A 22,522-nucleotide genomic window follows, 5' to 3' on the forward strand; every position below is an offset into this window, starting at 1 on the left:
GGAGCTACGTAGCTTTGCGTGTGCCTCGGTGACATACCCCGTAATCTTTGGCTTCGTTGGGTCGCCCTCTAGCTTGCCGATGACTTCATGCCTTCTAAACTGTGCCACAGGGGTATCGATCCGCTCCACTTCAGGCCCCGTATACTTACAGTTGTATACGGGTGTACTGCTTACGCTAGGCTATATCCTAGATAACCCGGATGAAACCACTACTTCTGCGTTCGACTTTAGTCGGAAGTCAGTCTTTATGGCGGACAGTCTCCCCGTGCCTCCTTTCTCTTGGGGAGTACGCAATGTAGATCCGTGCATTATGCATGTGCATGTGGTTTATGCAGAAGGTACTGCGAGATGGATGTATCTGAGTACTATTGTATCTCTCTAGAGCAGTGGCTTTCCCCTTGCGTCAAGTAAGACCCTGAGGTCGTGTTTTTTGCCGCTCAGCCCACGGGCGAGTTTGTGCTCCATATTCGGCACCTCAATTGACCTCAAGGTGAGGGAATAAATGCGTCTATTTAGACTTCGAGTACGGAGTATGAGCCTGCGCGTCCGACGGATAACGATCACGACATTCTCATCGGGATGCAGTTCTCCTAGCTGGCTATCGAGTCTAGACTCCGGTAAGGATATTCCGCCTCAAACGCTCTATATATAGATAGAGTTAGGTTACGGCTGGTGGACTGACCGGGAGTTCCAGGTACAAAAAGCATAACCCTGCTGGCAGGGCGAGACTCTGGCTCTGAGGAACTTTTTTTGCGGGTGTACATTGTGCCGGCATCTGTGGTGCGATAGGGTCGTATTGGGTGTGTTGGGTCTGAGAACTCACCTGGAGGCTAGATACTACCCAGGTACATCAGAAAAAGCAACCTGAGTGAAATGCATACTCAAGTGCATGAGCGAAGCCTAGAAAGGCCTCGAACGGCTATGGACGTCTTCCCGGTTGGGCTTGGAGAAATAAGGGGTGATATGTCGGCTATGTGCATGCAATGTTTGGCCTCCTGCGGTCGAGATTGCTTTTCTTGCTGCGATGTCGCTGTGCCGCTGATGATCGAGGCCGAGCGGGCTTGCTTTCTACCCCTAGAACTTCGGCATCACCGGACGAGAATTATGAGATATTATGAGCCACTCAAGCAATGCAAGTGGCAAATCATTGTCCGACGGAGTGTCCTGGCGGTGACTGTGAGGAGATTACACGTTTGTATAGATACTCCGTACCTAGATGACAAGGAAATTTGTATAGAGAGGGTTCAAGATCCTAACGACCCAGATGCGCTTCGAAGGACACTGTAGCGCATTCAAATTGACTCAGCATTTGTCGGTCAAAGTTGTACAGCCTGCTCCAGCCTGGTTGGTACCACACCGGCCACGCCGGATATTGCCCAAGTCACTGGTACCACTTCGACTCGATTCGAACAAATTGGGTCGTCGGTAAAAGCCATTGTTCAGTCCATGTAATAGGGTTGCCTAGTCCCAAGTATCTGCACTGTGTGCAGGGGCTAGCGACTCAGCGAGCATAGAAATCCACCGGGAAATGTTGGCATTGCTGAAACTTGGTGGCTGAAGGGAGCTCCCGGCATGCGCGGAGGCCGCATATTCCATTCGGGGAAAGATTCAATAGTTCAACGGCCAGCCCCTACCGGTGGAGCATCGCAAAAGTAGGGACACTTAGGCAACACAGTTCTCTGGAATTCGGAATTTTTGGTCAATAGTAATACGGCACTGGTGCAGGCGCTGCGAGCTGGCAGGCCGTATGTACAACGCATGGGGCCGTGGGACGGTGGGACGGTGTGCAGCCAAGTGCCTCCCTTGAGGTTGGTGTAGATTGGCCCTTGCATTTTCAACCGGAGCATTGTCCAAATCTGCCCTGTCCGCTGTTTCCGACTTAATTGTTTTTTCCACGGGCAAGCTGGAAGCTAGCAAGGGCGCGTAATCTGTAGAAGGGAGGTAATCAAATGGTGTCAAAAGACTGCCGAAGCAGGAGTATTGGTAAATTGTATGTTAAAAACCGGGTCCCAGGTACAGCGTAGAAGGTTCAAAGAGCCTCGAAGACCCTCAAAACTATAGTTGATCATTTACCACGAGTTTGGGGAATGGAACACAGCCATGTTCTTTAACAACAACCGTGGCTAGCCGATGCTGGTATATGTTGTTGATCACCTGTTCCTGCTGAGCGACCGTATCCTCGCGGTGATAGGACGTGTGTTTCCCTCGAATTGGAGTCAGCTCTCCCTGTGCAGTATGCATAATTGGGCATTGGACAGATGACCTGCTGCAGTGCTGAAGCCACGAGAAGAGAAAAAGAGTTTAGTCGGATCGATCATAGGGCTGTATTTGAGATCCGTCATGTTTTGTACTTACAATACACGCGGCGTCATGGCTTCGCTTTGTTGATCGTCGGCTTAACTTCTTGTCGGCTCTCCGAAGATGGCGCAGCAGGCACGAGGAGGTGCTCCCTTGACGTCAAGATAGTCCCGAGGACAACCGATACACCTTTTGGAGTTGGGCTATGTCTTTTGCCTGCCGAGTATCGGGCTTGCTCGAACATTATTGAGGTTCCCGTGGTCATTGGCTACTCCTGGTCTTGCTGCACGAACGATGAACAACGGAGAAAGTTCGGTGCGAACATCACAGAAGGCCGCGCTACATCTGATTAAATATCATCCCTTTGTTGATGGCTTCATCCTCCATAGTGCTTACTTTCCCGCCAGATTGATGCGCAAACAGTGGCCAGCGGTCCCGAGGCCGGTTTCACAATATCCAGCTTAGGTACCTTTAGCGGCAGATGGGTTATTCGAAACCACAATCTCGAAGCAAGCTTGTTTGATCCACTGGCCGGTTGATGTCTGTCGGTAGAAATACCCGCAGAACAAAGGGCACTGCGCCCTGACGAACAGATAAAGAGGTGCTCGCTGATGGCTGAGGAACTCGGTTTTGTTGCGCAGGACGCCGCTGGGGTTTGCGACCACTGTGGCTGCAAAGTTGATTCTCTACGACTCCGGCGTTTTAACTGGGCGTTTCTTTACTCCTCAACATGCCAATCAGTACACATTGAAGTCCATGTTTCGCTATTTAGCGTGCCTCAGAGCTTGGCCCGTTATTCTACCACTTGGAGTAGATCTGATGGGTGCTAGACGCCACAGCTACTCCTGCTGCGAGGACTGTAGCCGGCCCGGATACTCGCTGACGACACTAACCTAATGATATTCGTCACTGACAGAGACAATCGCTTTAAGGTCTCGATTGCCGCCTTTTCAGCAATGGCCATTTCTGATTTGCTGAGGTTGCGAACTCTTGATTGCTTATGTTCGAAGATCAAGTAATCAAGTGCTCATGGTGAGGCGTCAGTCGAGGTAGAGGCTTCCATATTACAATGCTTGCTGAGACCGCATACGGGTTCTCACCTTGCTCTATGCTTGCTTGTCACTCTTACATTTGTGGCTGGCCAATAATGTTCGCCCGCGCAAGGCAGTATCTGATTCTAGTTTGGAAGCAGACCTACCCTAGTTGAATCGAAAACTGTACGCTATTGCTGTTGGTCCAAAAGCCAGAGGAAGTACAACAAGGCAACGCTGACAAGTAAGAGCTTCTCCCCTTTCAAGTATTGTTTTCTGATGGGACAATAAACAAAGTTACTGAAGCTGCTAATCAACCAGAATTTCTGCCATGAAATTGAACTCAATCTCGTTACATTGAGTATAGTCATTCGTGGATAGCTCTATACAGTTAGTTTCAGGCAAAGAACTATCTCAATTGCTATCTCTTGAGCGTGGTTGAGAGGGCTATACTTTTGAGTTTGGGTACCATATTTGCGGTCTCATACTAGCCGTAAAATACACAGCCACATCCCTGATTCTCAGCCACCGAGGAACGGAAAGACATCATCGTTGGTCCCGCATTAGGCTTCAATCTTGATTCCCCCTCTCGTTCTTGAAGTCACTCTTGTTCAGTATACCATTGGTGGCTCTGTACAAATACTCTGTTTGAAAGTCTACCGCTTTTGGGTCTATAACGCTTACGATCGTCCTACTTCATCCGCGACAACCCAGTAATACGACCGAACAACGTCCGACATGTCTTGGGCAGGTGCGCAGTATACTCGCAAGTCAGGGGCTCCACGAAAAGACATACTGACATGGATGTCCTTAACAGGCTTCAAGAAGAATGTAAACCGCGCTACGACGCAGGTGATGATGAAGACGGGTATGTCTAAGACGAACCTACCCCGCAGCCGCCGCGATGATTCCGGACACGACTCCAGACACGGCCCGATATAGTTGGAATGGAATTCACAAGTGCTCGACTGGGGCAATGCTGATACTGTCTCTTCCAATGTCTAGGGCATGTGGAGAGAACGAACGATCGCGATTATGAAATTGAAGAACGGTACGGGAGTCTGGGTACATCGTTCGTGCCAGCTGTGGCTCATTAACTCCCACGCAGACGATACCGGACCATGGAGGCCGCTGCGAACCGCTTACAGAAGGAGGCCAAAGGATACCTAGACTCACTGCGAGGTACGGCAATTGTTCGGCGAGATTACGTCCAATGGGTTTGCTGATTGTTCGGCTTGATACAGCCATGACGGCTTCGCAGATGCGGATCGCGGAGACGATAGACGCATTTTACGGTGATGCTGGAGCCAAGGACGGCGTTAGCAGGAGTTATAAGCAGGCTGTCGAAGATCTTGATGCCGAAACGATCAAGGCACTGGACGGACCCTACAGGTACGACTTCTGGTATTGTGGGCATAGTGTGTCGCTAATGCTGACTGATGGGTATAGAACGACTGTCCTCGATCCCATTTCCCGTTTCTGTGCGTACTTCCCTGATGTCAACGAGTGCATCAAGAAGAGGAATCATAAGTTGCTGGACTACGACGCCATGCGCGCCAAGGTGAAGCGCCTGGTCGAGAAGCCGGACAAGGACGCTACGAAGCTGCCTCGTACTGAGCGAGAACTGGAGATGGCCAAGCAGGCATACGAACAGCTCAACGAGCAACTATTCACCGAACTTCCCCAGCTCATCGACCTGCGTGTCCCCTACCTCGACCCGAGTTTTGAAGCTTTGGTCAAGATTCAATTGCGGTTCTGTGCGGAAGCATACTCCCGTATGGCTCAAGTGCAGCAGTATCTCGATGCTGAAACGAGAGATCAATACGCGCGTGGTGATCTGGATAACAGGGTAGAGGAGGTGCTCCAGGAGATTCGGGATTTGAGCATAGCGGGTACTGTTTAATGTCTTTGTTTACAGGGTTTCCCGGTTTACTGAACGGGAGTTGTTCCGCTTGTTTGTTCGCGATATATCATCTCTTCCGTCTTATCCTTCACTATTTCACAATTATCACCACTGGAGAAACCAAGAATACAACTGTTCGGGTATTATCTATCTATAAAATCGCTAAATGGATGCAACTCTATTGTTCTGCTTTTCATTGGGTGGGCTGAGGAGTAGTCTCAACCCTGTCAGCCTCTCTAGCCAACACATCCACTGCAAACCCAGCTGCCCGATTCACGACATCTAACTCTTTTGGTTCCATTGGCGTAAGAACATACTTTGCGACATCGCCCGAGTTACGACTCCCTGGCCTCCCTATGCCCACGCCAATCCGCAGTATTGACAGCGTCGGGTCGTGCGGGTACATCTTCTTCTTCTCCAACCACTTGAAGATATCCTTCAGCCCATTATGACCGCGCAGGCTCAGATTCTCTGGTCCTCCACGCTTGACGTTGATTTTGCCCAACGGCTTCTCGAGCTCATCGTGCAGAATGACAAGAGTCAGCGCATTTAAATCCGCGCCCACGCTTGTCACCGACACTGATTTTTTGTAGGCTTCAAGTTCGCGGACAAGTTTCTTGCCAGAGTCGTTCATCAATGAAGGGCTCTGCCATGTTCTGTATCCCGGCGGAAGACGATTCTTGAGGAGGGGCGTTATGGCGTCGAGGAGAAGATGACCGGCGCTGTGGCGCGTGTTGCGGTAGCGGCCAGGGTTTCCGATCGAGGCGATGAAGAGCGAGCGGAGGGGTGGTTGGCTCATTGTGGAATGCTGTGTGATTTGCGAAAACTATAAAGACATGAAGGAGTCGATTGGGTTCGCGCTTTGTAGGTGAGGCTGCTGAGACTGACAAATTCTGAGCAACGAGAGTTTCCCCAGCCCACTGCGGCGGGAGATCGTCAGGTTCAATGAGTCCATGTGGGACCCTGCGAGCAGCAATCTGTCATTCAGATTATTCAGCAGCCATCGTCACGGAGCTTTTCTTCAGAGTTCAGACAATAATTTCAAATCGTTGTGCTTTGATAAGAATTTAATTATGATGATCTCTCGATCTCCTGATCTCACGCTTGAGATCCAGATCTTCAGGAACCGATTGGGGGCCTTCGAGACTCCGGCGGGTAATCTGCAGAGGTATGAAATACAAGGTCGATTCTGACCGTGTCAGCGATGATTCCAAATCCGGCCGGTCTCGAACAATTACTGTGCTAAGCTTCGATATGATTGGAAAGTGAAATAAAGGCCTTGTGCTTTTCCTATCCCTTTCCGCCGTGCCGGGTCGTTGTCGCGTTGATCGCACGAACCGGCGTCGCCGTCCGTCTGCAGCAGATCGTCCCAGCATTCCCCAGTCGCGGGACTACTCCGTACACTAGGCACTCCCGGCTCCTTTGAAAGGATTGTCATATTATTTTAGCCTGCTTGGCTGGAACCCAAGTTGATTTTTGCTTGTTCCTACCGGCTAATCGTTAAATAACTCGACGATGTCGATTCCCACCGATGAAGTCATGCAAAGGGCCGCCGCCTCTAACAGGTGTCGGTTCCCATTGACGCATGGTATGCTCTAGGAGTAATACGCGGCATGAATGGAATTGACCGGTAGGCGAGCACTGTAGTGGGGGATGTCATGCCTTAGGTGATGCTCCGGTGCCCAACGCTGGGGCTGAATGGCTCATGAGCCTTGGTTTAGCGGAAGTACGAAGCATTTCCCTCAGTGAGCCTGTCATATCTTACGATGGATGCAGATCGATATCTACGAATGCAGCGGGTCAAGTCTAGACTTCGATCTCGAAAGACAGCCCCGATGTGGTGTTTGGCGATAGAATAATGTCCGATCCCATCCCAGCGCCACGGCGCCAACGCGGTGCTGAAGGAAAAGCACATACCTCGTGCAGGCAGCGTCCGTGTGCCATCCCAAGAGTCTGGGAAGTGGGGAAAGCTGAAACTCGTTTGTCCGCAGGCGTTCATGAGCCTCGTTGTACAACGAAATGGGACTTCACCACAAACAATAGTCTCAAAGTAAAGGACTCGACACTGGTGGACTCAATTCCACTCGCCTGGTACTTGATCAAACTAAACAGATTTACCCAGTGGACTTTTCCAAATAATATAAATGGATATTTGACGATGACAACCTCCAGGGCCCATTATTGAGTCCCGGCTGGACGGAACTAAACAATTGTCCGTTTATTAATCATGCATCTCCCCTGGGTTACTGCATACCTCGAAACGTCCGGTTCCCAGTTGACGGGCCAGCTTGTTTCAGATTATTATTATCCGGATACCCCTTCGCTCCTCTTTTATACTTCGGCTCACAAGCTCACATTGTTCCTGCGCAACATGATGCCTACTATTTGTGCACAATTCCCCGTCCATGCCTGACTCCCACCTAGCATATACCTACCCCCTACCTCGTCTGTTCTTGCTCGAGGGTGACTGTTGATGGTCAACCGCCACACAACTACATGATCACTTGTCAAGTTTCGTCATGTCATGGAGAAGGCAGCACTTGCAAAAAGTATGCCTGGCTCCGTTGAGACGGACAGTACCAAGCCATCCGGGAAGCGTCGTTGGATGGATGATGAAGACTCAGGCACTGACTCAGATACGGATTCCGACGGCGTCTCAATGTTAGCACCCTACCGCCTTGTTGCTATACAAGCTAATCGCGCCAGAAAATCTACAAAGTCCTTCGAAGCCCAAAATATACAGTATGTTCGGGAGCATGGCCGACGATACTGTAACGGCACATACTTCATGCCCAACGATGAGGCCGAACAAATCCGTCTAAATATTACTCACCAGATATCCATGATCTTGTCCGACGGAAACCTCATCAATGTGCCTCTTGCCAAACAAACGGCGCGTATCCTAGACATCGGGACAGGTCCAGGTGACTGGGCTATCGAAATGAACGCCGCATACCCCAATGCCAGCATCATCGCAACTGACATTGGTGTCTTCGACAGCGGCCTCGGCAGTACCATCGACCTTCCCAATGTGAGTTTCCAGCTCGATGACGCTCGACAGGAATGGACCTACCACGAGCCTTTTGACCTGATCCATCTCCGTGGCCTCGCAGGCGCATTTTCAGACTGGTCAGCCGTCTATAGGCAGGCCTTCCGCCACCTCGCCCCTGGCGGATACATCGAGATCAGTGATGCAGACCCAGCAGCCGATACTGTCTCATTCTTTGGCTCTGGGGACTCTTACCTGAGCATCTTCACGTCTGCTATGCGCTCTGCCGCCGAAGCCACAGGCCACCCGCGTGATCTTTGTCATCTCCTGCCCAGCGTCCTCAACGCAGCGGGGTTCGTCGACGTCCGTGTCCTGGAACGCACAATTCCAGTCGGAACATGGCCCGACGATCCTCGCGAGAAGACCATCGGAAAGATGGCGCTTATTGCGCTCCTCGAGGGCCTTGAGGCCTATAGTCTGCGCCAGCTTACTGCGACAGGAGACTGGACGGAGGAAGGGGTTCGTGATCTTTGTGAGAGAGTGAAAGCAGAGCTCTTGGCTGTGGGGAGGTTGACAGCCCATGTGAAGACGGTGACGGCGCGCAAGCCGTTTTCGAGGGCGCATCTACGCAAGAATCAAATGCTCCAGAGGTTGAAGCAGATCGGGGATGAAATGAACCTGGATTCGAATCTTGACCCGACGTGATGTGTGGCGGTTGATTTTTTTATATGTACTTTTATACCCATTTGTTTTTCTTGTCGGGTTATGGTAGCTGAAAAGCGTGTTCTGCTGCTGCGATGTCTAGGATGCAAGAGAGCTGTGTGCATCCTAATTTAGAAAGGCAATTCCTAGCACTGTAGTACTGTAGTAAGGAACATGACTCCGTAGTCTCCCGCAAGGAATTAACCATTGACCCGTGCTATGAAGACAGTACCGTGATGATATATCTCGTCAAATTTATCTATAAACAGCTCAAAGTGGTATTTACATGAACTTCAAGAACCAAACCCACCCAGGAAACTTCTTTTGTGAACCAGACTCCATGCGATGCAAACGACATAAAGCGCATTGGGCAATTACAGCTGAAACAACGTCCTCTTCTTCTCCATCTTCCCCTTCCATTCCCACTCCTGCCCACTCGCTCTCTGGATTCCCTTATCAACACGACGCAGCTTCAGAGTGAACCGAGGGCCCAGCTCCTGGAGACCCGTTCGGATCCCCTCGGCTCCCTTGATCTCCTTACCATCCGCACCCACAACAGCCTTCTCGGTCTCTCGCTTCTCGCGGAACACGTAGCGGTGCCGGCGCACGAAGATGTAGTCGCGCTGGTTGTGAAGCGTGACGACCTGTCGACCCTCAATGTCCGGTTGGGGTGGGAATAGCGTGCGGAAGAGATGCGCGGTGAGCAGACCGAGCGGTGTGCGGAAGTTGTTCAAGATCAGCTCCGGCCAGTGCTCGGTGGGGTTTCCGTGACCGGGAATCTTCTTGCCCTCGACCCAATTGCTGATGCTGAAGTGGAACATAGGGCCCTTGGGGAGGTGGATGATGTCCAGGCCAGCCGGCTTCTTGGAGTCCTCCTGCAGGATTACCAGGGTGGTGTATTCACGATTATGGGCAAACTGGGAAATCTCGCGGATGGAGAACTTGTGGGCATGGGCGTGGGCTGTGCGCCGGATGTAGACGCTATTGGGGAATAGTTGGGTCAAGATGCGCGCTTCATGGTGGAGGGTCGAGTTGAGAGAGGTTGTGATTAAGATTTTCGGGGGTCGTTGAGATTCGGGCGAGAAGAGTGAGGGGAATTTAGCGGCCAAAGCTTCCGGTGCTAGGTTCAGGTTTGTGCTCTTTGTTGATTGCGATGGGCTCGTTGCACGCTCGGTGGCTGAGGGGATAGCGGAGGGTTTCCGACCGCGACTGTCCTTGTTGCTTTCCTTGCCCTTGTCGTCTTCGTCTTCTTCGTCACTGCTGGCCAGCATGCTGTCAAGGTCATCATCATCGTCTTCCTCGTCGCTGTCATCCTCGTCATCCTCAGAGTCATCCGACGCCTCGTCCAAAGGACGGTTGAGTTCATCTTCCTCCTCTTGTTTCTGTCGCTTTATCCGCTCGACGTCGACGCTCAGTCCTAAGGGTTCCTCAACATCGCTACCTGCATCATCCCATACACGCTTTCGCTCCAATGTCAAGGGGATGTTGCGCTTGAGTCGCTCCTCTTTTAACTTCGGGTTCTTAGCCTCTTCCTTCTTGATTCCGAATCGTTGTGCTCGGCGAGCAGCATCCTTGGCGCGCTTTCGCTTGATGTGAAGGAGCTGGCGCTTCTGCTTGTTGCGGACTTTGAAGTCGCCAATTATGCCCGAAGGCGGCCTAGCGGATGCCTTTTTGGAGACCATTCTGGGCTGTAGACGTATATGAATAGCAGCTGTACAAAGCTTCAAACCGTCTAGACTTTTTTGCGGAGATATTTTTTGAGTGGAGAAACGTTTTCCCGGCGGTAGGACTGTGTTGACCCATACAACTGATTATTACGGTGTTTTTTTTATATGGCCTGGCTGAGTCGGCTCGCTACTTCTGAGTGTCTCAATCACACCTATTATTGTTCAGAGCGTGCATTTAGCACCTTTTTTTGGTTGGCAGCCCGATTTCTGTACCGAGCCCGTCCTTTTAGGTCCGTTCTGACACCCAATTCTTCTTATTCAGGCTGGATCGAGTCTCCTTGGTTTCATCAAGGAACGGCTCACGTGTCGGCGGATGACTCAATCGCTGATTCGCTTTTCTTTTCTTCCCCGCCGAATCATTTCCTGCTGGAACCCCGCCAACAGAAGACAATTTTCGTCCACCCCTCCTGTCCTCCGCGCTAAATTCCAGGAGATCAGCAACAAGAAGTCCAAAATGGCTACGTTGAATACAAAAACTGGCCAGGTCGTTGACCGGTCCGTCCTGGATTCTATGCTCCGTCGCCGCCTGTTCTATACTCCTTCCTTCGAGATCTACGGAGGTGTCTCCGGTCTCTACGATTACGGTCCGCCCGGTTGTGCCGTCCTGAACAATATTGTCGAAACATGGCGGAAACACTTTGTTCTGGAGGAGGATATGCTGGAGGTCGACTGCACTATGCTGACCCCCGAAGAGGTTCTGAAGACTAGCGGACACGTCGACAAGTTCGCTGACTGGATGTGCAAGGATCCCAAGACCGGAGAGATTTTCCGCGCAGATCATTTAGTGGAGGAGGTTCTTGAGGCCCGTCTCAAAGGTGATAAGGAGGCTCGTGGGCAAAAGGTCGAGGTTGACGCGGAGAAGGAGGCCAAGAAGAAGAAGAAGGCCAAGAGCGTGGCAGTCAAGCTGGATGATGCAATTGTCAAGGAATACGAAGAGACTCTGGCCCAAATTGACAACTTTGACGGACCTCAGCTGGAGCAAATCATCGCCAAGTACGATATCAGAAACCCTGTTACTGGTGGCAATGTCCTCCCTCCAGTTGCTTTTAACCTGATGTTTCAGACCTCGATTGGACCTAGCAGCAACATGCCCGGCTACCTCCGCCCCGAGACTGCCCAGGGACAGTTCCTGAACTTCCAGAAGCTGCTCGAGTTCAATCAACAGGCTATGCCTTTCGCTTCAGCCTCCATTGGCAAGTCTTTCCGAAATGAGATTTCGCCCCGTGCCGGTCTTCTACGTGTTCGTGAGTTCCTGATGGCCGAAATTGAGCACTTCGTCGACCCCGAGGGTGGCAAGAAGCACGCGCGCTTTGAGGAGGTCAAGGACATTCAGTTGACGCTGCTCAACCGGGACGTGCAGCTGTCCGGTAGCACCAAGACCGAAAAGATGACTGTCGGTAAGGCCGTCGAGACTGGATTGGTGGACAACGAGACTCTTGGATACTTCCTTGCCCGTATCCAGCTATTCCTGCTCAAGCTCGGTGTTGACCCCACAAAGCTCCGATTCCGCCAGCACATGGCCAACGAGATGGCGCACTATGCGTGCGACTGCTGGGATGCGGAGCTGCACACCAGCTATGGCTGGATCGAGTGTGTCGGCTGCGCTGATCGTAGTGCTTATGACTTGAACGTACACAAGAACAAGACTGGAGCTCCTCTAGTTGTTCGCGAGACTCGTGCAGAGCCATTAAAGGTCGAGGAATGGCAAATCGATCTCGACAAGAAGAAGTTTGGGCCCCGTTTCAAGAAGGACGGCAAGACCGTTGAAGCTGCCATTGATGCTCTGTCCCAGGAGCTCCGGGAGAAGCTGTCTCTTGATCTGGACAAGAGCGGCAAGATCGAGATTGATGTCGAAGGTGTCGCCTCCGGCAAAGTTGAGCTCGAGAAGGACATCATCACAATCGAGAAGCGCACTCGTGTCGAGAATGTCCGCGAGTACACTCCCAACGTTATCGAGCCGTCGTTCGGTATAGGCCGTATTCTGTACAGTCTGATGGAGCACGTCTACTACTACCGTGAAGGTGATGAAGCGCGCGGTGTAAGTCTACTGTCCTTTGCTCATACATCTGTTCTCATTCTTACTTGGTATCTAGGTTCTGGCCTTCCCCCCGGTTATCGCGCCAACCAAAGTTCTTCTTGTTCCCTTATCCAGCAACGATGCATTCCGCCCTATGATCCAACAATTGACGACAAAGCTTCGGCGGTTGGGCGTCTCCAGCCGTGTTGATGACTCTTCCGCAAGTATCGGTAAGCGATACGCGCGTAACGACGAGCTCGGAACACCATTTGGTGTTACTGTCGACTTCCAGTCTGTCAAGGATAACACCATCACGCTGCGTGATCGTGACTCCACGAAGCAGGTTCGCGCAACTCAGGAAGAGATCCTGCAGGCCCTCAAGTCCCTGGTGGAAGGTGAGGAGACCTGGGAGGATATCCGAAAGCGCCTGCCTGAGTTCACCGGACAGGAGGTGGATTAGATCAGTAATTTTGGCCGAAATATACGGACATTTCTCTCATGTTAGATCTATACAGCCACGTAGTTCTTGTTGTAGTCTGTCCGGAGCAATTCCGCGGCGGTGGATGCCAAGACCTCCAGGCCACAACGTCATTCCAAACATCATTTGCCAAACTTGGCTTCATCTTCACCTTCGCTCCTCATCCCACCTTGCGATCGTCAAGCCACTTTTGTCGCGCTCCTGGACCTGTAGGTGGTCCTGAAGATGGCGCCCAACATTCCCTCCGCGAAAACTACCCTGTCCTGCCCCTTGTTCGCTGCCGATTTCGACCCGCGCAATCATGCATTTCTTCTTGTTGCCGGCGGCGGCGGCGAAGGCCGAAGCGGCGTGGGGAACAAGATTGTCAGTACTCAAAACATGAACGTTGTTTTTGGCATGGGTTCCATACTAACAATAGACATAGGTTCTCTTGAATGCGTTCAAACGCCACGAACTAAGTGAGGTCGTCGACGTTGAACTTTCACGCGATGAGGACTCCGTAACCTCGCTCGCTGCGGCGCAGTCAAATGATACTTCAATAGTCACCTTTGTCGGCATCAACAGCTCCCTCGCGTTACAAAAACAAAACCAAAACCGGCATCTACGGTCCTTTCAAATCGATTACCCTCCGCGACGCGCAGATTCGGCTACTTCGGATTCCAAACCCTTACGGCCAGGGCAAACTGTAAATCTGTCCCAGGAATCGGTTTTCCGAACAGTGGCCGGACCGAAAGGTTCGACAGACGTGTATCAGCGTATTACTCGGTTGTCGCCTTGGAAAGGCGAGGGTGCGACCCGCATCGCGGCGATTACGACGGGATTGGCTCCGTCGGGCGAGATTGTCTTTTTCAATGCCAACACGACTACTCCGGGAGAGGGCGACGTTATTGCGAGGATCCGTCTGAAGGGTGACGAGGAAGCGGAGGATATTGACATTGTCGGTCAAGATGAAGATTCGGGGTCGTTCATCGCGGCCTACACTAACGGGATTGATGTATTCACGTGTCGCATCTCGCCGGAGCTTAGATCCAACGCTGCTCCAGATGTGCGATGTGTGTATAGCCCAGGCATTACAAAGGGAAAGGGGCCGCGGCCAAAGTTTCGTGCGTTGCGGTTCCTCTCGCCTACGATGCTATTGCTCTTGCGGAATGCCCCGGACCGCAAGGGTTGCGAGCTTATCCTTTTGGACCTACGCCCGACGATATCATCGCCCACTTCGCAAGCAACGATCATCCGACAACGCAAGCTTCGTCATTCAATAAAGATCGGCTTGGGTCTCGACGTATGCAATCTCAGATCTGAATCACAGGACCAGCAACAATCAATCATCGCCGTGTCCGGCAGTGATCAGTCCCTTGAAATCCTAACCGTTGACTTCGATGCCAGCCGACAATCTCAACAAGGAGGGGGGTACGGTCCCCTCCGGGTATACGCAACTCTTCACGACGTCCATCCCTTTTCAATGACAAAGATTTGCTTCTCACATTTTATTCCGCCGCTCAACCCAGTCACCCCGGAGACACCACCACAATATGTCAAGCTGGCATCCATAAGTATGGGTAATACTGTCGTCGTGCACACATTCCCGCTGTCTCCGACGCCGCCGTCAAGTCGCAATCCTCGCTACGCCCTTATGCGACCGGGCGAGTCCGATTTCCTGACCGGTCTTTCCGGCACTTTGACTTCCGTCTTCTCCATCGTACTCGTTGTCTTCCTTCTCCAGGCCTTTACCGAAATCAGAGGTGTCATGCCGCCATACCTTGGTATAACGGAGTACTTACCACCTGATCTCCGCACTAAGATTGCAATGCCCTATAACGCTCTCCCTCCTCCTTCACCCTCCTCGGGAATTGTTCAAACTGAAATACTCCCAAGCGCTTCAGTTACTCCTGATAAATCACAGCCTCGTCTACTCCGCGACATCATCCCAAATTCAGATACAATCCTTCTTATCTCTTGCAACCCATCAAACAACGACCTTGTCATTGAACCACACACCCCAAAGCTTAATTCCGTACTACCGGAAGCAGGCTCAGAAGCAGAGTCAGATCCTGACCTAGGTCCGAACTCAGCGTCCCATCCCGCCCGGCAATGGACTGACCTCTCGGTCGAGGACCGCGTGTCCTGGAAAACGCACCTAATCAACGCTGGTCTTTGGGATCAGCAGCAGGACGAAGACGAATCGATTCTTTCCAGTGTCTTTTTCCGGGAGTTGTGCCCTCACCCTCAATCTGAAGATAGTCCCGACGAGGAAAGCGGCGCTGATGTTGATGAGAAAGAAGAGTAAGAGTTGGACTATAACCCGGTGCCATTTTCGGCTCAGAGTCTTGTTTCCATGCTAGGTTTGCAGAGTGCTACGTCTCTTCATGGTCGCTGTCTAGACAACTTCCTTCCTGTATTATGATACATGTATGTTTACGATTATACGTTTATCACTATTTGAACTAATCCTCCAAGGGCGTTTGCTCTTACTGCACCTAGTTTTGTCAGTCTTTGCCCAATGTAAGCTACTGCCTTGGAAAATTCACGTGGGTGGTAAAAGAAGTCCACAAAGGAAACAGTCGTTACCACTCCGTTTCCATTGTAGGGCTTCTGGCCTATAATTACATCGATGGGTCTATGTATTGTGCTCCCCTCTTGGAAACCTAGGTACTTACTGGCTATAAACAAATTATCTCCGTCATGAACTCATCTCTGGAAAGGGACAGGGTGAAAGGGTGAATATCCTATTTCCAGTCAAATGTATGCGTTTTCAAAAAGAAAAAGGTCGTGCAATCTGCCGCCGGGGGACACGAGGCCATGACCAAAGAACGAAAGTCATCAATATCAAAATCAACTTTATTTTCTCCACTAATGCAACCGCGTTGCCCGAACCCTCAAGGCCCGGGAGCGTCAAAGGTGCCACTGACGGATTAGGCGGAACCAAGATTATTTGATATCGACGAGAGTCTGAACAGAAGAGGAATGAGAATCAGACGCCAAAAGTAAACGCCGGGTTTATCAATGCCAAGCGGCGAGGGGAGTGGGAACTTTAGCAGGTTGGATATCACTCCAAACAGAAAATATTCACATGTCGTAAAGTTTCAGCGACGCGTAGATGTCGTCCACATGTGTTGTGGGGGGAGGCAGGACGTGTAAATCGTAAGGAGATAGAAAGCGACGGGCTCGACAGCGCAAACTAGAGTATTACTGAGTGTTCTTCTTCCAACGGAGCAGTTCTGCTAGGCTAGCTAGGCTGCAACCCGTTTTAAGGAAGTCATGGTCGAGCAGTTCCTGTGCTGTCGCACGGCTGTCCACGGCTACACATAGACAGACGCTCAGGAAGGATTTGAGTTCCTTGCTGAGCTTTTCCGGTGCCTTGAGTCGGGGAGTACCATTGGTAGCAATCAGGTACAAAGCCTTGAGGGGTTCCTCGTTCAGGTATGGAGGCTCGGACTCGATCATCTCAATAGCCATGATACCCAATGACCAGCAGTCAACTTTCGGGCCATATTCCTTCTGCTTGACAACCTCAGGGGCCATCCAGTACGGAGTACCGACCATTGTAGCACGTTTGCTTTTCGTTTCAGTGAGCTTAGCGCAGAACCCGAAATCAGCTGAAGTGGTTGTTAGTAAAGTCCGTGACAAGTAAGAACGGGAATCGACTAACTGATTTTGACATGGCCAGCGCGATCAAGAAGAACATTATCACTCTTGATGTCGCGATGGATAATGCTTTGACTATGCAAGTGCGCCAATCCTTTGCAGGTCTGATGGATTCGTCAGTCAAAAAGATCGACCCATTGCGCAGTCATGGGACTACCAACCTCTGCACAGATCGTGGCGATCTGGTCTTCCTGGATAACACGGTTGTTGTCGATAACATCAGTGAGTGCACCGCCCTCCATGAACTCCATAACCACCCACAGCTCATTGCTTTGCTCCTGAAGGAAGGAGTCCAAGAAATTCACAATATTTGCATGTTGACTGTCCTTCATGACAATAATCTCGTTGACAATCAGCTCCTTACGTGGTTGACTACGCAAATCCATCTGCTTGATTGCAACCTGGCAGCGTGGACCATACTGCCGATAAAGCTCCCGAGCAACACCGGAGGTGGCATTTTCCTTGACCCGGGCAACATATACAGATCCAGAAGCACCCTGTCCAATTTTTCGCTGTTTGCTGTAGCTCTCGTTGGGGTTGTCCTTGGACACAACTGACCTTAACCTGTCCATGACCTCATTCTCACTCATAGCCGACATGCGGACTTCCTTCTTATGAGGATCGGCCTTCTTGGTCAAAGCAGCTTCTGCTTGACGGACTCCATCTGGGGTGGCCTTCTTAGGCGCCTGTTTATTCGCGATGTTCAAAGGTTTGACAGGTTGCACAGGAGCAGGAAGCTTGCTAGGAGGAGGGCCTTGCGTCTTTCCATTGTTCTGGGCACGAGCAGCCGAAGGTTGAGCACGAGGATCCTGGGGAGCATATTTCGAACTAGATTGGTCATAGCCTGGAGTCCGTGATGCACCGTTGGATGAATAGTCTCCAGGTCTCTGTCCTGCAGTCGGCGGGGACGGTGCCGGCCGTTGAGCAGTTAATTGGCGCGCCGGGTCGTGGGCCTGACGGGCAGAGCCAGGCGCCTGTGGGGCAGGGCGGCTGGGCTTATAACGGTCATTCATTGATGGGTCGGGCGACGAGTATCCTCCCAGTTCCTGTTTAGCGAGAGGAACACGAGTTTTAGGAAGAGAAGCGTTGTAAGCATCCTGCTCAAGTCGGTTCTGCTCTTCTTCGCGTCGCCGGCGATCCTCCTCTACACGCTGACGTTCCTGGTCAGCCATCTGCTTCATTTTTTCTAGCTGCTGCTGCTGGTCAAGAGCCCTATCAGAGCCAGATTTGCTGGGCGAGTGGCCAGATGAGGCAGAACGGCTAGAGTAAGATTGACCACTATCCAAGCGTTGCGCAGGAGCTGGCGGGGGTGGCCTTGGGGGGGCGATGGAGCCGCCGACGGTGTTATTGCCATAGGGCTTTGTCTGACCAGCTGGCGAGCCCAAACCCGCGTAATACTGTGGGTTTTGTTCGCGCATCTTAATATCGGAGTAGAACTCCAAGACCTCGATGACTGCTTGCGGGTTTTTCTTGTAGTCTTCCTTAGTGATTGCGGACGCAGTCAGTAGTTTCTCCCACTCCGGAGGTAGACCAACAAAAGCCCCTGTTCGCGGATCGAAACCGACATGAACACGGTGACTGAAGTTTGTTGGATTGCTCACGCCGCCCATTCCAGGGCAGCGTTCGTAGATTTTATCAATCCAGTCGTAGATCTCTTCGTCGGACCTAACCTCACAGGTCAAGCTCTTCGTCGGGACATCGCGAGTAATTAGCGCCGCCTTAGAGGTTGCATCTTTCGGGTTTGCGAGACGGACGATTTCAAAAGCCATTCGTGTGTCTTCCGAGCGAGAGACACCTGTGACTGCCGAAAGGGGGATGGAGAGCACAATCTTGCCTGCCTCATTTTTCAAAAAGTCTAACCGAGATTCACGCAGGATCAAGAAACGCTGATTCCACGTAGCCAGGAATTTATCCTCTTTGCAACGTACATATCCTTCCTTGACCACGGCGTGCCCTGATTGATCTGTCTTTGTGCGCATGAGAGAGGGGCTGCTGGTATTCGGGAAAAGCGATAGGTTGGCACTAGGCGTGCTTGGAGAATCCAGGCTCATCTGGTTGAAAGACGTTGTTACGCCGGAGCTTGCGGCGAGATTGAGCTTTGGGCGGTCGGTTGGTGGGCGAGGGGCGGGCCCAGGATTCATGAACTGGTCTGCGGAATACATGCCGCTAGACAACGAGGTCAGTTAGGCATAGTTGATCAATGCATTGGAGTGTCGCACGCGAAGAGGGACAGAGGGACCAGGACCAGCCAGAGGAAGGCGCTTACTTACTTTCCATAGGAGGTACTCATCCCAGGCGATGATGGGGATGTCGAACGCCCCTAGAGGCGGGATCACCTCTCAAACAGGAGAAAAGTTGACGAAGAAGCGTCGTGAAAAGCTCGACAACTGCACGGGAAACTGCCTGGGTTATCAGTGACTATACACCTTCGAAAACGGAGGGTTTGCGACAGGGCCAAACTCGCGATCCAAGGGTTGGGCGCTTTCGCACCTGGATCCAATGCCACAGGGATCCGGGTCAACCAGTGAAAGGCTGGGGTAGCAGTCGGAGACGGGGTGGAACAATAGGGGTTGAGCCTGAACTTTGGCCTTACCCACGCTTAATCAGGAGATGCCAGAAAAGACTCCCCGCGCTTTTAAGGAAGCTTCGAGCAGAAGAAGCACGTCTCGAATTCCCCTTTTATCCAAGCGCGCTGATGCAGGAGACGTGCAGGGCCGGTTCGGGAGATAGCAGAGTCCAAAGGGCGGGGGTGGGGGACACCGGCCGAATACAAAATGGAAGCGATAGAGAGCGGGAGGTGCAAAGATGTGGAAGAAAAAAGGCAAAAAAAAAAAAAAAAAACCAGACTTAAGGGCGAATTCAGGATATGCTCCTGAGTCGGGGGTAACAGAGGGCGAGGGGAGTAAATAATGGTGGATGTGGGAGTTTCACCACCGCTGGTTGGACTTAGGGAGAGGCTCCAGAATCCCTGAAGGGAGCGGCGGCTCTTCCCACTCCTCTTCCTTGTCTTCCTTGCCAGCCTATCAGGCTTGTTGACTTGGCAAGATTCAATTACTGCTTTGTCTTGGACGTTATTATCTTGCTAGCTGACAGTTTCATATACAATGTACTAGTCTGGACTCGAGCTTGTGAGGATGCGGCAATCTACTTGCAGGTCACTAATTTAGATAGGGTGAGAGTCCATGGAAACGTCCCGGTTTCAAAGGAGTTTATGCCCAATATTGATCGGGCTCTATTCTATCTTATGATCATTATATGCACTCCTGCTTCGCGACTCATAAATCAACTTGGACTATATGGATGACGTGAAGAACCAAGGCTAGCCATGTTTCATCTCGATGCAGTGTTTGAAACAACGAACCGGTCGAGATCCAAAATGATGGAATGCTTACCAGTATGCATGACTCGGATGCTTCGCATATAAAAAACCGTCAAAGGACTTCCCGGATTGCGGAGCATGGAAGAGACTCTTTGCTTTGAACCGATCCCAGTTGCCCCCGACGATCTCAGGTTCGATATCCTCCTTAGATGGGCAACTACACCTATGGAGGGTCCAACAAACTTATGCCATGTTTGGGGTACTACAATATATCAAAACTCTGGACCAAGGGATTTGATGCTATTATTGATAGGTACTACTCCACCTAAGATCGGTTCATGAAAACGGTCCACGGGTTTCCGATTCCGCCCCTATAACCAAATCCAACACAAGAACACGGTGGCGGAGTAATCTGAATTATTCTAAAGAAGCAATCGACGCAATATTAGTATCCTTGCCCTGTTCGCATGTTGTTCATTAAGGGATCTACGATTGGGAGTGACTTACATGGCGGCTATGAACTCGAGTATATAGAGCTTTTTCCATTATCAAGGATACGCTACTCTCCGAACGGATAGTTGAACTTGAGCAAGCCGTTTAAGCCTCCTACCCATCCATCATGAGCCTCGCCATCTCGGGCATCGCCGCCCAGGATCCTTCGCATGATGCAGGGCACTCCACCCTGCCAGACATTCTCACTATGCCGCATCTCTTCGTTCCAAACGCGAGCCTCCATCCCAGCCGTCATCCCTTGTGTCATGTTGACGCCGTCTATACTGACTTCAAGTTCTCTACCACGGTTCTTCTCACTCAGGCGAAGCGTGATGGGCGTGCTCGCTGGCAGAACCAAAGGTCGGAAGCTAAGACTTCGGGCACAGATCGGAGTTAAAAGCACTGCTGGCACTAGAGGATGCACGATACTACCTCCGCTGCTAAGGCTATATGCTGTGCTTCCAGTCGGCGTGGAGATGATGATACCGTCTGCCACGGCTTCAGTTAGAAATCTTCCTCCCACGTATACGTCCAGGATGGCAAGATGTGGCTCCTTCCCACGGTGGAGCAATATTTCATTCATGACATACAGTCCATCGCTTCCCATGCCTTGGCTGGGCTCCGAGCACTTATCTGCTTCGACTGGGTGTCCATCCGAGGTAAACAGGGCGACCTTGAGACGGTTTCGCATCAGGATACGAGCTCCGCGATCCAGACCCATGGACTTGCCGCGAATCGAGGACCATCCAGTGGTATCTTCTGATTGTTCTGCGGCATTCGAGGAATGAGGAGCCCCAAGGACCGGGGCACGATCACCCGCTCCTGCGCCGGACATGTACACTTCGCGAAATGCGCGCTTATATTCACTAAACTTCCATTCGCCAAGAAATCCCAGAGTGCCCATGCTGAACGACAGCATGGGTGGGACATTGACGCACGTGGCAAACAAAGAGGAAGCATGCAGAATTGTCCCATCACCGCCAAGTGTAACGCTGAGGTCCACTTTCTTATGCAATGCGCATGGCAGTCTATTCAAAGATGCCGTATAAACAGGGAACGAGAAGGATGAGTGTACTTCCTCCGCAACCTTTGGTTCCAAAATGATAGTAATGGACGGATATGTGGACGCCGCATGGCTAAAATGTGAGAGAGTTAGCGAGTGCTGTTGCGAGTTAACTTATGGCCGAGAACTAACCTGATAAACTCGATCAACGACTTTGTCACTTCTGGAGCGCAGTCTTTCTTAACGACAAACACGTTCCGCGGGGGCGCGGGCCACTGGAGAGAAAGAAGATCATTTTCATTCGACTCTTAATAGTATTCCACTGGTCAGCCAGAATAATAATCTCTTGATATGATACACACCTCGGTAACTTGGAATTAGGCGCGACGGAAGCGAGTCAATATCTCTGATTTCCTTGCGCGTTGAAGTACCTGCGAAAGACCGTTTCAGGAGAGATTGCCGTATTGAGTTGATTCTCGGCGTCCGGCTTATCACCGAGGGCATTGTGAAAACAAAAATAATTGGAGATTCTAGCAGACAGCTGGGGCTATCATAAAAATAGCACTAGTTTAATCATTGACTGTGCTAGCTAGAACGTCGGGCATATATATTCCGTAACATTTCCTGGTGCAGGCGGTTGATACAGGGTCTGGTCTAATAGTAGTAGAGAGCTATAATCAAGATTTGGAACATCCTTGTCGTCGAAATACCGGCCAGAAAGTTGGAACCCAAAAAGCGAGCAGCGTGGATTAAGATTATTTAGGATACAGCAGCCAGCAGTTGCACAAAGCAGTTGGCACTTTGATGGAACCCCAGAGTGATCGGCGATCGCTGACCGCCTTGAAGGCTTAACCTACTGGGCCGGTTAGCAGCTTCGAACGTCATGGTGCCTGCCTGTTCTTCCTGCTAGCCGAAGTT

General features: G+C 51.3%; 7 protein-coding genes across 7 annotated transcripts; 3 read left to right on the forward strand and 4 right to left on the reverse strand.

The window, feature by feature from the left end:
• Window positions 1-3,884: 3,884 nt before the first annotated feature.
• Window positions 3,885-5,329, forward strand: BDW74DRAFT_63857 (amphiphysin-like protein RVS161). The gene is made up of 6 exons (XM_073733350.1): window positions 3,885-4,080; window positions 4,147-4,197; window positions 4,335-4,380; window positions 4,438-4,511; window positions 4,574-4,721; window positions 4,779-5,329. Exons 1-6 carry the CDS (start codon window positions 4,068-4,070, stop codon window positions 5,230-5,232), a joined length of 786 nt encoding a protein of 261 aa, XP_073581152.1. The 5' UTR covers window positions 3,885-4,067; the 3' UTR covers window positions 5,233-5,329.
• Window positions 5,330-6,368, reverse strand: BDW74DRAFT_63858 (aminoacyl-tRNA hydrolase). The gene has a single exon (XM_073733351.1). It carries the CDS (start codon window positions 6,029-6,031, stop codon window positions 5,426-5,428), a length of 606 nt encoding a protein of 201 aa, XP_073581153.1. The 5' UTR covers window positions 6,032-6,368; the 3' UTR covers window positions 5,330-5,425.
• Window positions 6,369-7,245: 877 nt separating this feature from the next.
• BDW74DRAFT_158552 (class I SAM-dependent methyltransferase) lies at window positions 7,246-9,038 on the forward strand. Its single transcript, XM_073725332.1, has 2 exons — window positions 7,246-7,893; window positions 7,939-9,038. Exons 1-2 carry the CDS (start codon window positions 7,757-7,759, stop codon window positions 8,924-8,926), a joined length of 1,125 nt encoding a protein of 374 aa, XP_073581154.1. The 5' UTR covers window positions 7,246-7,756; the 3' UTR covers window positions 8,927-9,038.
• A 117-nt stretch (window positions 9,039-9,155) lies between these two features.
• On the reverse strand, window positions 9,156-10,656 carry BDW74DRAFT_158553 (rRNA-binding ribosome biosynthesis protein RPF1). The gene has a single exon (XM_073725333.1). It carries the CDS (start codon window positions 10,603-10,605, stop codon window positions 9,298-9,300), a length of 1,308 nt encoding a protein of 435 aa, XP_073581155.1. The 5' UTR covers window positions 10,606-10,656; the 3' UTR covers window positions 9,156-9,297.
• A 448-nt stretch (window positions 10,657-11,104) lies between these two features.
• Window positions 11,105-15,432, forward strand: BDW74DRAFT_169605 (uncharacterized protein; the record flags this gene model as incomplete). Its single annotated transcript, XM_073727016.1, has 7 exons — window positions 11,105-12,688; window positions 12,744-13,118; window positions 13,359-13,508; window positions 13,570-15,052; window positions 15,083-15,159; window positions 15,190-15,385; window positions 15,425-15,432. The coding sequence occupies 7 exons, from the start codon at window positions 11,105-11,107 to the stop codon at window positions 15,430-15,432; spliced, it is 3,873 nt and encodes a 1,290-aa protein (XP_073581156.1).
• Window positions 15,433-16,331: 899 nt separating this feature from the next.
• On the reverse strand, window positions 16,332-18,952 carry BDW74DRAFT_169606 (serine/threonine protein kinase CLA4; the record flags this gene model as incomplete). Its single annotated transcript, XM_073727017.1, has 3 exons — window positions 16,332-16,741; window positions 16,795-16,894; window positions 16,952-18,952. 3 exons carry the CDS (start codon window positions 18,950-18,952, stop codon window positions 16,332-16,334), a joined length of 2,511 nt encoding a protein of 836 aa, XP_073581157.1.
• Window positions 18,953-20,270: 1,318 nt separating this feature from the next.
• BDW74DRAFT_158557 (NADH kinase POS5) lies at window positions 20,271-22,368 on the reverse strand. The gene is made up of 4 exons (XM_073725334.1): window positions 21,967-22,368; window positions 21,797-21,911; window positions 20,617-21,737; window positions 20,271-20,531 (listed from the first exon to the last, which is right to left on the reverse strand). Exons 1-3 carry the CDS (start codon window positions 22,106-22,108, stop codon window positions 20,669-20,671), a joined length of 1,326 nt encoding a protein of 441 aa, XP_073581158.1. The 5' UTR covers window positions 22,109-22,368; the 3' UTR covers window positions 20,271-20,531; window positions 20,617-20,668.
• Window positions 22,369-22,522: the final 154 nt, after the last annotated feature.

The sequence above is a fragment of the Aspergillus multicolor genome (assembly GCF_047715735.1).
Source record: "Aspergillus multicolor strain CBS 133.54 unplaced genomic scaffold BDW74scaffold_24, whole genome shotgun sequence".
In the NCBI taxonomy this organism is placed as follows: Eukaryota; Fungi; Ascomycota; class Eurotiomycetes; order Eurotiales; family Aspergillaceae; genus Aspergillus; species Aspergillus multicolor.

Bases quoted from the DNA above. Each gene is read 5' to 3' on its own strand.
- BDW74DRAFT_63858 (XM_073733351.1), bottom strand. From the start codon at position 6,031: ATGAGCCAACCACCCCTCCGCTCGCTCTTCATCGCCTCGATCGGAAAC.
- BDW74DRAFT_63857 (XM_073733350.1), top strand. The intron at 4,512-4,573 runs GTACGGCAATTG...GGCTTGATACAG, and splicing joins ATACCTAGACTCACTGCGAG to CCATGACGGCTTCGCAGATG. The intron at 4,722-4,778 runs GTACGACTTCTG...TGATGGGTATAG, and splicing joins GCACTGGACGGACCCTACAG to AACGACTGTCCTCGATCCCA.
- BDW74DRAFT_158553 (XM_073725333.1), bottom strand. From the start codon at position 10,605: ATGGTCTCCAAAAAGGCATCCGCTAGGCCGCCTTCGGGCATAATTGGC.
- BDW74DRAFT_158557 (XM_073725334.1), bottom strand. From the start codon at position 22,108: ATGCCCTCGGTGATAAGCCGGACGCCGAGAATCAACTCAATACGGCAA. The intron at 21,912-21,966 runs GTGTGTATCATA...AATACTATTAAG, and splicing joins CCTAATTCCAAGTTACCGAG to AGTCGAATGAAAATGATCTT. The intron at 21,738-21,796 runs GTTAGTTCTCGG...CTCACATTTTAG, and splicing joins TCGTTGATCGAGTTTATCAG to CCATGCGGCGTCCACATATC.
- BDW74DRAFT_158552 (XM_073725332.1), top strand. From the start codon at position 7,757: ATGGAGAAGGCAGCACTTGCAAAAAGTATGCCTGGCTCCGTTGAGACG. The intron at 7,894-7,938 runs GTTAGCACCCTA...TAATCGCGCCAG, and splicing joins GATTCCGACGGCGTCTCAAT to AAAATCTACAAAGTCCTTCG.